General features: G+C 37.6%; 1 protein-coding gene across 1 annotated transcript in view; it reads left to right on the top strand.

The window, feature by feature from the left end:
• Nucleotides 1–1,308: 1,308 nt before the first annotated feature.
• ANKRD13C (ankyrin repeat domain 13C) overlaps nucleotides 1,309–14,630 on the top strand; it is a gene marked incomplete at its 5' end in the record, with an annotated part of 69,221 nt that continues 55,899 nt past the window's right edge. Inside the window, one exon of the mRNA XM_079721072.1 lies at nucleotides 1,309–1,753. Within this exon, the coding sequence (XP_079577198.1) occupies nucleotides 1,309–1,753 (445 nt within the window). The remainder of the gene's footprint in view (nucleotides 1,754–14,630) is intronic.

The raw sequence follows: 14,630 nt of genomic DNA, 5'->3' as shown, positions 1-14,630 counted from the left end.
CAGGAGTTTTTATTTGCAGGGGTGGTGTTATGGAGGTAGTGATAAAGTTGGTTTAAGAAAGAAGAGTTTTGAGAGAAGCAGCTGCTTCTCTCAAATGGGTAAATGGGACTTAGGAGAGATAAACAGGTTAATATCTTTCGGACATTGCTAACTCCTCTGCCCTCCAGTTCCCAACAGCATTAGTTATTTTGTCAAGGTCAGATTTATGTTCTTCAGAATTTGACGCTAGATCGAGGCTGGCCATGAACTAGTCCAGCGATATTCCGGTTACACAATTATTGTTTGCCATCCTTCAGGGTCCACTCCCCATGCTTTAACTCTGACGCCTGCCCGAAATTCATTCATCCGACAAATTTGAGTGACCTCCCCTCTCCCAGTCTGCTGAATAGCCTGTTATGCAGGGTCAGTCCCTAAACTTCTGTGGTGACACTCCAACACTAAAATTTCCCTCTGCCCCCGCCACCCCACTGCTTTGTTTTTTCGTGCAACCCAGCACTCCGCATCCACTTCATTCGCAGTTACATTTTGTAGTCAATTGCTTGACTATCTTTCCTTCTCTAACGAGCACCTTGGAGCCAGGAGTGGTGTTTTATAAATCTACTAGCAGAGTGTACGGCACGAAGTAGGTGCTTAGCGAAAGTTTATTGAATGAGTGTCCTGTGCATTTCAGTGACATCATATCCTGTGTGCCTTGGCGTCAGTCAACACTCCTGAGGGAGGCCCAGAGGTCGCAGGGTTTGTCATTGTTTATAACGTGCATCGAATATCTCAAACGCAGGCTAAGGTTTCAGACGGCCCACAAGAAGCGCGGCCATCAGGACGCTGGATCCCGGTCTTTTTGTTCAGAGACTCCAGCTTGGGGCGGGAACCCATTGCCTCGGAAGCGCCGGCATTCTGCAACCCTGGGAACAGAACCTGCAAGGGAGGGAGCAGGCAGCTCACTTATCGCGGTGTTTCCTCCCTCCTCCCTCCCAGGGGAGTTCTCGCGAGAGAAGCCAGGGGAAGATGGCCGTCGCCTGTTTTTCGGTGTGAGGCAGTGGCGGCGGCTGCGGCGGTGGGGACTGGGATTCTGGTGTCTTGGGCACCTGAACTCTAGCTCCCCCCAGCGAGCGCGCGTCCCTTCGTGCCTAGGCGAGAGCCGGCTCTTCTTCCTCCGGGAGATGCGTTTGTCCCGGGCTCGGGGGCGCTCTGGGAGTTCATGCTGCGCTGGAGTATCCTGGCCACCGCTCTAATCGCCTTGTGCGGCCGCAGCGCAAGCTTCGTCGCCAGGGGTGAACCTCCTGGATCCCCTCTCTGCCCCTGGCGGCGATGACCGGGGAGAAGATCCGCTCATTGCGGAGGGACCACAAGCCCAGCAAAGAAGAGGGGGACCTGCTGGAGCCCGGGGATGAGGAAGCGGCGGCTGCCCTCGGCGGCACCTTTACCGGAGGCAGGATTGGCACAGGCAGCAGCAGCAAGGGCGGTAGAGCCTGTCATAAGATCTTCAGTAACCATCACCACCGGCTACAGCTGAAGACAGCTCCGGCCTCCTCCAATCCCCCCGGCGCCCCGGCCCTGCCGCTGCACAATTCCTCCGTGACTACCACCTCCCAGTCCCCGGCTCTTTTAGCAGGCACCAACCCCGTTGCTGTCGTCGCAGGTGGAGGCAGTTTCCCCGCACACTACCCGGTGCACGAGTGCGTCTTCAAGGGGGATGTGAGGAGACTGTCCTCTCTCATCCGCACGCACAATATCGGGCAGAAAGATAATCACGGTGAGGAGTGCTCGCCCCTGTCCACCTCCCCTTCCCAGAGCCTAGGTTGTGCCTCCCCAGGCCTCTGAAATCCTAACAGACCCTTCTTTCCTCTCTTTTGCCCACCATTCTAAGCCAAATGCCCGTAAATCTTGTAATAGCATGCCAGTGGTTTCGGGATTGGTTCTTGTGGGTGCGAAGGAATGTTTCTTCCTTGGCTACTTCAAACTCTTAGAAGCTGTTTTGTTTATGTTTGAGACAGGGCTTCAGTGTGTTGATTCTTGACCATAAGAAATTTTAGATTGCCTCTCATCCAACCTGGTCATCCATTGTTTATTAAACTGTATCTTTTCTTCTTCAACCCCCCTACCCCCTTGGGATCTTGAATTTTGAACATATAAATTGCCCACCTCCCTTCATTGCCCAGGTACAAATCCCAACCTGACTGCAACTGGTTGTGATTTCTATGTGCCATCAGGTTGTCTGTTTCTCTTCTTTCTTTTTTCTTCTACTTTTAGGAAGCTTAGTTTGGTACAAAGTGTTTACACTTTGCAAATGCTTTGATTTCTGAAAGCCACAGTACAAATTTGTTGGCATTTGATACCTAGAGCATGTAAAGTGACTTCTGAGTGGCTAAGATTTTGCTGAAGTAGAGCTTAGAGTTTTTTGCTTGTTTTAGATAGATAATTGCTAATAGTAATGTTTTATCTTGATGATCTGTGACTAAAAATAGTACTATGATTTTTCATAGTAACCTCATCATATCCTCCATGACAACATATAGTGTCATTTGTTATTCAAGGACTGTATTTCTACTTTTTGCTTTAATTTATTAGCTGAATTTTTTTCTGTTTCTTCTAAAAACATAATGTGACTGAGTTGACATTTAAGCCACAGTAACTTATGAAAACTATTGTCAGCACTGATATTTTCAACATTTGATAGGCCATTTTAAACTGGGTAGTTGGCAAATATTTTTAATAGCTCGGCTTTTAACTGAACGTGAGTATTGTATACATTCAGTTAGAACACACTCAACTCTGCTTAAAATAGTGTAACACATTAATGAAATACTTGCCTGTGGAATAACCTCCCTTAATTCTGTTGGACTCTAGCCTTCTTATGTACAATTAGGGCAAAAATCGCCATTAAAAAAAAAAAGGTAAGATTTCTATTGGTTGTATAATTCTCTAACAACTGCATTTGTATTCTGAATTTCCAATATTGTAAGAATTACTACCTCTCATTTACCAAAAATCAAATCCCCCAGAGTGTTCCTAAAAGCTGCACCCAGTTTTTCATTCCTACATTTAATTTATTTAATTACTTTACTATTGTTGCAACGACATAATATTGTTCGTTGATGGTAATTATATTCTAACCTTTTGGGAAACAGTTTTTAGTGGGAGATCTGTTGTAGCTTCAGGTAGTTTAGTTATTAGGACATTTTTCAGATTTGGTCTTCATAGTAGCTATTTATATATAGTTTATCTTATGGCCATTGCCTTTAAAATATAGAGTTCCATTACATTGAAATGTACCTGAAAACAGATAAAACTTTGTTTTTGAGAGTTGATTCCCTTTGAAAGAAGAAAGAGGTGACTATGACTGACAAAGTATGTTAGTATAGTATGTTAGAATTGATTTTCTTGACTGATCACAGGAGGTACTGAATTGCAGGATTATTGGGCTTGCATATCTGTCATCTAGCATTTACGAGTTGGTTTGTTAAAGTACAAATTCTGTTCAAAGTAATTCGAATCCTGAATACCCTTGAACTCTTCCTTAGCCCACTGAAATTCTCTTTATAAGTCGTCTTGATATACTAAATGCTTGCATTGTACTTAGCTGCCCTTACATTGTTGATTTTATTTTTTTTTATTGACGTATAGTTGACTTACAATGTTTCAGGTGTACAGCAAAGCGATTCAGTTTTTTATATATATGTATTTTAAATTTTTTCAGATTCTTTTCCATTATAGGTTATTACAAGATATTGAGTATAGTTCCCTGTGCTATACAGTAGGTCCTTGTTGTTTATCTATTTTATATATAGTAGTGTGTATCTGTTAATCCCAAATTTCCAATTTATTACCCCCCCTTTCCCCTTTGGTAATCATAAATTTGTTTTTTATGTCTGTGAGTCTATTTCTGTTTTGTAAATAAGTTCATTTGTATCATTTTTTTAGATTTCACATATAAGTGATATCATATTTGTCTTTCTCTGATTTGCTTAGTCTGATAATCTAGGTCAATCCATATTGCTGCAAATGGCAATTATTTCATTCTTTTTTATGGCTGAGTAGTATTCCATTGCCTATATATACCACATCTTCTTTATCCATTCATCTATCCATGGACATTTAAATTACTTCCATGTCTTGGTTATTGTAAATTGTGCTGCTATGAACATTGGTGTGCATGTATCTTTTCGAATTAGAGTTTTCATCTTTTCTAGATATATGCCCAGGAGTGGGATTGATGGATCATATGGTAACTCTATCTTTAGTTTTTTTTTTTTTTTTTTTTTTTTTTTTTTTTTTTTTTTTTTTTTTTTTTGTGGTATGCGGGCCTCTCACTGTTGTGGCCTCTCCCGTTGCGGAGCACAGGCTCCGGATGCGCAGGCTCAGCAGCCATGGCTCACGGGCCCAGCCGCTCCGCGGCATATGGGATCCTCCCAGACCGGGGCACGAACCCGTATCCCCTGCATCGGCAGGCGGACTCTCAACCACTGCGCCACCAGGGAGGCCCTATCTTTAGTTTTTTAAGGAACCTCCATACTGTTCTTAAAGGCTGCACCAGTTTACATTCTGTTACATTGTTGATATTTTTGATGAATGTAACCAATGGTTCATATACCTGTGGAAAGTGTAATTGTTTTGCCTGCAATTTACATTCTCATCTCCTGCAGTGAAGACTCCTAAGGAAGAGTAGCTTCTATTTAATGTGCTACTTCTTTAATCTCCTTTTCCCCTGTAGCTGCATAATTTCCCTGCTATATTACATTACTTATGAAATTTTACTAACCTGGATACTTTAATCTTTTTAGATTATTTTTCCTTTCAGATTACAAAAGATAAATGCGTTTTGGGTCAACAAACAAAAACAAGCTCTTTGTTATATTTGGATTGTTATAGCATGATGAGTACGTAGCAGAATCATACAATTATATCACATCATATGACATAGTTAGTTTTATATTCACTAGATGTTCCTTCCATAATGTAATGATGATGATGATCATCATCACAGATACAGTTTATTAAATACATCAGCACTATGCTAAGTGTTTACATACATTATTACATTTAATTCTCACAATAACCCTGCTATAAAGGGTAGCTTTATCCTTGTTTTAAAGGTGAGGAAAGTGAAGCCTGGAGAGGCAAGGAAACTTTGCCAAAGTTGCATACTTAGTAAATAAGCTTCAAAGCTGGGAACTGAACTAACAGCAGGAACTCCAAAGCACATGATCAGCCTGTTTGTAAATATTTCTGTTGATCAGGATGCACTATTTTGCAAAGAAGTCAATTTTAATAATGTGTATGTGGCAATTTATGGCAAAGTTATTTAATATATATTTCTCATTTAGTACTTGTAGAGAGAGAATGCCACTGAACAGCTCACAGAGATTTTCTGTAGAGCCCAAATCTCTCACTGTTGTTATGTTTCTTTTTATGTAATGGCACGGATAAATAGGCTACTTTGTCCACATGATAGCCCTTTAGGTATTTGACAAGCAAGAGCTATCATGTTCTCCTTATCTTCAGGTTAAACATTCCTAACTTCCGTATCCATTCTTCATATGACATGGTTTATAAAGTGCCAAGAATGGTCCCTGAAACACAATAACTGCTATAGAAGTGTATTAAAAAAGTAAATGAAAATCTTAGTCATCTTCTTTTAGTGAAACTCTGGTTTGTTAGTTCTTTCCTTTGAGGATGGTGCCCAGAACTAGCCTTAGCGTTGAAGCTATAGTAGCCTCATCAGCAAAGACAAAGAGACTATATTTATTGCTCTAAGCAATACACATTTAGTAATGTATATTAGTAAAGAGCATACATTAAATAATATAGTACAAGAGTATTTGGATTTTTAAATACTGTTTATTCTCAAGTAAGTGGCTGACTTTCTGTTCTGTCCTTTCTCGTCCTTATTTTTTTTTTTTTAACCTCAAAACAGGACTTTACATTTATTAATTTTTATCTTGTTAGTCTTGATCCTTTATCCTACCTACCTGGAAAGCTTATTGAATCCGAATATGGTCACTATTTAGCTCACTGTTCATTAGCTCTTTCAGTTTGCAGTGATCTCTGAATTGAAAAACTGTTTTTGGTGTGTGTGTATGTATGTGTATTTACAAATTATTGTCAAATTGAGTAGGAGCAAGGATAGAGCTTTTTCTTTTATGGAAAAATGTTGAGTTTGAATTGCTTTTTCTAAGCCATCAATTATATTAAGGAATATTATATTTGGATCCAAACGTATCTCTTGAAATATAAGTTAAATACAGTAACAGCCATAATATCATATATATACTGTGTTCAAATATGCCAATGATTTTGTCACATGGTATATTTAATAACAGTTCTTCTCGGGTGGGGAAAAAGATACATTAAGTGTACAAAAATTACTTAAACTTTATATCATTAGTATATCTTTAGTCATATGCCCTTTTTTTTTTTTTTTTAGTATAGGATTAAAGTTTAAGTCTAGGCTTTTTTTCACATTGAGTTTGAAGATTTTTCTGAATCCTTTTTTGCCATTGGTAGTTAAACAAAGCATCATGGTAACATGCTATTTTTTATAGTTGATGCTAATGATATTTACTTCTTCCCCTTTAGAACTGAGAATGCTTATGAAGTTTATAGAAGACTTTCTTGATTTTGACTGCATCCTATTTGTTAAACTTGTAATTTTGTTTTTTCCCTTAATTGAGTCAAATATCTTTGGAAGTTAAGCATCTTATCTTGGACATTAGTCAGAAGCTTTTAGGGGCCAGAGTGACAAAAGTCCTTGATGTATGAATTGTTCAAACCAGCCTTTCCTAGATGTGAAAAATTTCTGATCTATTCTGAGAGGTTTGGCAGTTTCTACTGCCTTTAATTACATCGTCTGGCATGTGACAAGCCATCTTCTCTATACACAGTTAATTTTCATTTTTACTGAATTGTAGTGTAATCTTCTTGAAGCTATTTTACATAGTGATTAGAGATTTCAAATTTAAAATAAAAGTCAGTTTGAGAATATTCCTGCCAATGCAGGTAACTCAATGAAGTGATAAAGAAATGGTTAACTTGTGTCTGGTGGCTGACAGATTTCTTCAGACAGAGATTTTAAAACATCTTACGTTCAGAAAATTTAAAAATGTACATTTGAGAATGGAGGCAATAGGAAATCTTTTTGGTGCCCATACAATATGTTTATTTTGGCTTATATTCTATATGAATTGATCTTTCTTTTGATATCATTTTCTCTGCTTCGTTTTTGTCCCTAACATTCATGATGGGTGATACAAGAGAATAAAGCACAATATGTCTGTTTGAGAAAAGGTGACTATAAAGGTAAACTTTGCATGAAAAAAAAAATCTTGAAGTCTCAGGTGAACAATTTTAGTCAAGGGGCACATCTTTAAAAGAACACTAGTAGTTTTGTATCTGTCCTTCTCGTGTTTTGTAGTCTTTTCTGAATTTTGTTTTTGGAAGGCATACCTCATTTTCCCTTAGGAAAAAAAGTGGTTTCTGGAGGCCCAAGATAATCCATTAAAGTTTTATGCACTGTCACTGGGTATGAGGGTGATTTGGCTGTGAAATCTGTCACTCCACTGATCCTGTGGGGTTGATTCAGTTGATCTTCATGACTGTTGATCTTCACCTTTTCCTGCATGTGCATCTCCAACAGAATAGGACTCTCCTGGTGTAAAATGACTGTTTCCTGATGCCATCATCATTAACACTATAGAACATGAACTGCTACTTGAAATTGTGATATGAACACATCTGCAGAGCTACCTCTGGAGAGCTGCCTTCATTGAACCACAGTAGAAGTAGGAAGTCTGACCTTCAAACTCTGGCAAAAAAGGAAGCAGAAGTGAGCAATTACTGATGATATTGTGTCCTGGGCATCGGCAATGAGGCAGGAGAATTCTGGAGGACTTATTGGAGAACTGAATATGTCTGTCCCAAGTTAATGGCATTCATAAGTCATAGAAATCTAAATGAAGAGTACGAGGTCATTGTCAGGGTGCTTTGTGTTCTAGAAAATGAATGTAGATTCTCAAAAATTGGATAGGGGCTGGAAAGACAAACAGTATATTCCTGTTCGTATACCATTTATTTCACTGGGGAGTGGTAGAAGATCAGTTTTAGAGCAAGACAGAAGCATGTCAAATGAGGGTAGGAAAAAGGGAAAAGGTCTCTTTTCTAACCGTTTAAAGATTATGAATGGTGTTAGTTATCAGGATATGTGAGGTTTAACTGTGTGGTTGCATTTCATCTGTTCTTAAGCCTGTTAGTCTTGTTGATACCCCAAAGATCATCTGTAAAACTAGAAGGCTTTTTCTATATATGGAATCAGATCTGAGTTTGAGACCATGCTTCTCTACAAACTGGTTTTTATGTAATTATACTATTTATTTAACTGCTGAAATAAGACGATATAATAATATCTATCTCTTGGGGCATTATAGTATTAAATGGGAGACCACACTTGAAAATATTTTAATGATGAAGGCTCATATCATAGTAATATCCATTAATATCAATATCTTGCTCTACTTTTGCTGTGACGTACCTTTCAGCAGAGGACATTCTAGTTTTTGAGGTTTAGTTAGGACTTCATTCAATTGAGGTTTTATCTGATTCTTGAATTTATACTGCTTATCAGTTTGCTAAAAGGTTTATTTGACTCTCCTGTCAGTCATCTTTCATCTACTGCTGGTGTAACTCGGTTCAGTGCATTTGGATTCTTGGCTGTAGATATATGTCAGGTGTGTTAATTTATCCTCTCTTAATCAGCACTACGCTGACTTCTATAAAGCCACCTGTGCTGTGTTGCATATCTTCTTGGATATTGGTTGGCTTTCATAGAGAATCATGTGGAGACCTGCATTGTCCTGAGGTAAAACGCTTTTTGGAGAGTAAAAACAGATTTTAACACTATTCTAACGGTTCTTCATAGTTTTTTTCCCCCTTTTTTTGTTCATTCATTCCTTCACTTAACAGATATATACTGAACTCCTGATATGTGATAAACAGTGTTTTAGGTGCTGGGGTTACAGCAGTGAACAAAATGAACAAAGTCGTCCCTGCTGTCAGGGAGCTTACATTCTAATGGGGGAAGATAAATAATAAACGAACTAATAAAAATATGGTAAAGAGAATATGGCAGAAAAGAGTTTTAGGCAGAGAATTGCAAACACAAAGGTACCATGTTCAAAGAATAGTGTGGCTGGAACAAGGCAGAGTGTGGTAGGATATGGGAGATTTTTGAGACCGGGGTGTAAACATGTAGAACTTTTGTAGGCCATTGTTAAGGATTTTGGCTTTTACTTTGCGTAACATAGGAAGCTATTTGAGGGTTTTGAGTAGCCAGGTAACATGATCTGATTTTAAAAGGCTCTTTCTGGCTACTATATGAGGCAGAAAAGAAACCGGTTGTGGGGGCATGGGTGGGTCAATTTAACATGCTCTTATAATAAATGGGGGTAACTGGAAATAATGAGAAGGTAGAGCTGGTTAGGAGTCGATGATAGATTGAAAGTAATGTGTGTGTGTGTGTGAGTTTTAGTACTATAGTACCATTTATGAGAGAAAGCACAAAAATTCTCCCTTTTTATTGCTTGCTTGGATGAGACTTGAAGATGTCTGTGGAAGCTGGAGCTGTGTTGGTTCTAGGACTTGTAATTTCCTGCTTTGCTCCCTCATTAGGGGGCACATGAAGTCAAAACTATTTTTGTAATAACCCAAAGTCATTGTTTGCCTTTTTCACAGCGCTGACATTTTCACTGATGGTACAAAAGCAGTGGTGGGTAAAACTGTTGGAACATTAGCATGAATCAAGGCACCAAACTGCTAGTAGTCATTGTATTATTCACTGCCGTGTACTTGAAGTAGGAAAAAAAAAAAAGCCAATTTCACAATGTCTTTGATGAAGGTGTAGAAATTGTTAATTTTTAAAGTCTTAATCTTGAGTACATTTTATATTCTTTGTGACATAATACGAATTATGCATAATGCTTTTCTGCTACATACTGAAGAGAAAAAAAGGGAGAACATTTGTGCAGTTGAGTTGTAAGCCAAACTAGCTGCTTTTGTCATGGAACACCATTTTTATTTGAAAGAACAGCTTACACACAAACTGTGGTTATCACAATTTGGATATTTGGCGTACATTTTCTGGAAATTGGATGAAGTGAATCTGTGACCTCAAGGAAAACAATTGACAGTATTTGTTGCCAATTAAAAAATTCAAGCTTTGAAATGAAATTTAGAATTTGGAAAACTTGTCTCTGTCACTGTAAGCTTGACAGCTTCCTAGTATTTAAAGACTGTTCTGGTCAGATTGGTGATATTACTAAATGTGATTCAAAAATTTTTGTATACTGAAATGTGTTGACATTTGGAAGATCTGCATAACTCAGTAAATCAGTATTTTTTAGACTGATCAATGCCTGATGTTACAAAACCATGCATCAGTAAAAGATCCATTCAAAGTGTAAGAGAAACCAATGAATTTCAGCGTACCACAGTACAAAAAATTTATTGATACGGTTTGAGATCTCACATGGCAACAAACCTTAAAGAAATAACCACTTACTAAGTTTTGGTGTAGTATCAAAGAATACCCCCAGTTATTTGGAAAGGCTGTTAAAATACTCCTCTTCTTTTTTCAAGTGCATATCGTCTGAATCTGGATTTTCTTCATATACTTCACAACAGCATTTACACCTGACTGAATGCAGAACCAGTTATAAAAACCCAGCTGTCTTCTATTAGGCCAGACATTAAATTAAATTTGTTTTTATTTTTAATTAAAGAATTTAAAATAGTACCACTCTTGTCATTCTTTTTGTTTTGTTTTGGAAAATTGAAATTTTTTTCATAAAAAAATTATATTAACATGTACTGGTTTTATTGTAATTTTAAAATTAATAAGGAAAAATTTAAAACAATTTTAATTTCTAACGTGGTGTAAATATCAATACATTTATTCATATAAGAGATTTTTGGGATCTTCAGTAATTCTTAAGAGTATAATGGGGTCTTGAAACCAGAAAATTTGAAATCTGTTGGTATAGTAAAAAGAATACTGATTTTAGAGTCATGACTCCCACAATTTCTGGATATGTAATTTTAGGAAATTACTTAACCATTTTTAGATGTATTTTTCTTATGGCATGTGAAATAGGAATAATCTTTGTCTCACAGAGTTAGGGAGCAAATTAAATAAGATATCTAAAGTATACAGCGTAGTGCTGGGCACATAGTATATAATATACGCCCTGTAAATGCCAGCCATTTGGTTGATAATTTGTGTACTTTAAGACTGTAGTGGTCTTAATATTGCTGGAATGTTTTTTACTCATTTAACAAAACAGAGTTCAGTTTTGTTTACCAAGTTAGAACCAAGGCATCCAATTTCAGATTTAAAAGTATATTTTGGGGCTTCCCTGGTGGCTCAGTGGTTGAGAGTCCGCCTGCTGGTGCAGGGGACATGGGTTCGTGCCCCGGATGGGGAGGATCCCGCATGCCGCGGAGTGGCTGGGCCCGTGGGCCATGGCCGCTGAGCCTGCGCGTCTGGAGCCTGTGCTCCGCGGCGGGAGAGGCCACAACAGTGAGAGGCCCACGTACTGCAAATAAATAAATAAATAAAAGTATATTTTGAAAAGTTAACGCAGAAAGTTATTTTAAGTTTTTAGTGTCCTTTGTGTAACAAATTAGTTTAAGCAGTAGGTTGAGGACTTAGAAAACTGAGGGGATAGTAGGTGAAGGGTCAAACTAGGATACTTGAGCGCTTAGTTTCATGATACATTTAGTCAGTAAAATAAATGTGGTATTGGGTAGATAATGATGTTGATGAAGATTATTTTGCGTTTAAAATACTGAAATCATAGCATGACATTTGGCATCCTTGATTGTAAGTAGTATGTATTTCTGATTATGTTCTTACCTTAAAGTGAGAGGGACTGGATTGTTGAACTCAAAGTCATTTCTAGTTCATAAATCTTTTGAAATCGTGATTAATTTGGACTAGTAATGGGAAGTTTTATTTGTAACTTAAGTAGGTGCTGAGGCTTTTACCTTTTCATCTATATGTTCTTGGAGGGTTTAAGAAAACAAAGAGTACTTATCTAGGTGCATAAATGCCTTGGTTGCTTCACTTGTATGCTCTGTCTAGACTCTGGTAGGTTCTCCTTAATTTGTGTAATTTTTTGAATAGTTACTATGTTCACATGCTACAAAAGTATAAAAAGATATAAAAGGATATGATGTAAAAATAAAATTTATTTCCCACCCGTCTTTATCCACCCAGTTATCCTCTTTGACAGCAGCTAGTGTTATTAGTTCCTTGTTTTCTTTTTCTGCTACCATTTAGAACATGGTACTTTTTTTTTCTCCTGAAAGATAGGGAAGTGAAGATAGAGCTATTACAGGCTTTCCTACTATTAGCACAAAAATGGATATTCAGAAATTTATATGTTTGATTTTAAATTTCTTTCTCTTTTCTTATTTTTAAATTTATGTATCCAGCCTCGACTTCTCCTTGGAGTTCCAGATTTTATAATTATCTCCACTTGGGAATCTCAGAGATATTTCAAAACTTATTTGTTCAAAATGGAGTTATCATTTTCCACTTCCCACCTGTCTAGTAAATCACATCATTTAGCTATCCAGTTCTCAAGCATCAACCACTGGGATCATTCTTTGTCTTACCCCCTCTTTTTACCCATACATGTCTAATTAACAAGTTATTTTGAATCAGTCTACTTTCTGTCTCCGCTGCTACCACTTTGAGACCAACCAATTTTTATTACCTTTTCCCTGGAATACTGCACCAGGCTCATAACTAGTCTTCCTATGTCCCCTTCCATTCCATTCTCTGTATGTTAAGAATAGTGATCTTAAAATGTAATTTGTATCATGTCATGTCCCTGCTCAAGGTCCTTTAATGCTTTCTCCACTTAAAAGTAAGTTTATATTTTTTACCATATGTTATAGAACCCTGCATGATCTATCCCTTTCTTACTTCTCTGATATAATCTTTTACCAATCCCTCCTTTTTTTCTATGTCTGGCCATACTTATTTTCTTTCAGTTCCTTGAACATGCCAGCTTATTTCTGGCCTCTGTCTGGAAAGCATTTCTACTCATTCTTTGATTTCATAGTTCTTACTTAGCTTTTAGATCTCATTTTAGAGAGATTTTCCTGACTTAAATATCAAAAAGTATGTCTGTCCTTATTATTTTCAGCCTTAGCCTTTTATTTTTCTCAACACTTACAATCTATTTTGTTTAATTTTATACTTCTCTTTTTTTATGAATATAAACTCCACGAGGGCAAGAATTTTTTTTTTTGGCTTTTTTTTTTATTATTAGTTTCTGCTTTATAACAAAGTGAATCAGTCATACATATACATCTGTTCCCACATCCCTTCCACGAGGGCAAGAATTATTTCTAGCTTATTAATGGTTGAATCTCTAGTGTCTAGCACTATGCCTAGCACATAGTGATCCTCAGTAAATATTTATTGAATGGAAATGAATGGATTTTCCTTCTGGGTAAAATGTTGGAGAAATAACAGAACCTATGAACTCCTTCTAACTTTGTATTAAAATACAATGATAACTCTAGAATCAAGTAAACTAGATAATGAGAGAAATTTTCAATAATAGTAATGTAGTGTGATTACATATAGAAATTATATTGATGAATGACAGGTGTTCTATCCTGTCACCTGTAATGTGACATGAAACCCTTAGTGATTAGAGCATTGGTCTACAAACATTTCATTAAAGGGCAAGATAGTGAATATTATAGGCTTGCAGGCCATACCATTTGTTGCATGAAAGTAGCCATAGACAGCTCATAAACAATCAGCATGTGGCTGTGTTCCAGTAAAACTTTACGTTGTCCCTGAATTAGAGGATGAAGAAGTTTCTAATATGGGAAACAGATGGCAGGAGCAAGTTTGTGCCCGACAGCAAGCTTACCCTTTCCTCCTGCCTTCATTTATTGTTATCATTAAGATTTATAACAGTAGGAAAAAAATAAAACTTTTTCTGGTACCATATTTTGAATAGAGAAATTCACACTAAAGAAGCAAGTGGGCAAGAGAGCTTATTTTAGTTGAGAGCTAGATTAACCTTGGTGATGGTTGTTAAGGAACAATAAATCCAGTAAAAAGGCCTTTTTAGGGCTTCCCTGGTGGCGCAGTGGTTGAGAGTCCGCCTGCCGATGCAGGGGACACGGGTTCGTGCCCCGGTCCAGGAGGATCCCACATGCCGTGGAGTGGCTAGGCCCGTGAGCCATGGCCACTGAGCCTGCGCGTCTGGAGCCTGTGCTCCGCAATGGGAGAGGCCACAACAGTGAGAGGCCCGAGTAACGCAAAAAAAAAAAAAGCCTTTTTAAGGAAGACTTTTTCTTTTAAAATTATTAGGAGAGTGAATAAGTTTTTACTTATCGGCCACCTATCTCTTATTTATCTTTAAACAGCTTTATTCTGATATAATTCCTATAGTATGCAGTTGAACCATTTAAAGTGTACCATGAAATGGTTTCTGGTATATTCAGAGTTGTGCAGCCATTACCACAATCACTTTGAGAACATTTTTATCACCTTAAAAAGAAATCATGTATTTCTTTTTACCTTTCACTGCCCACCACTCCATTTCCTCCAG

The sequence above is a fragment of the Hyperoodon ampullatus genome (genome assembly GCF_949752795.1).
Source record: "Hyperoodon ampullatus genome assembly, chromosome: 2".
In the NCBI taxonomy this organism is placed as follows: Eukaryota; Metazoa; Chordata; class Mammalia; order Artiodactyla; family Ziphiidae; genus Hyperoodon; species Hyperoodon ampullatus.
This window is presented reverse-complemented; position numbering and strand designations above follow the sequence as displayed.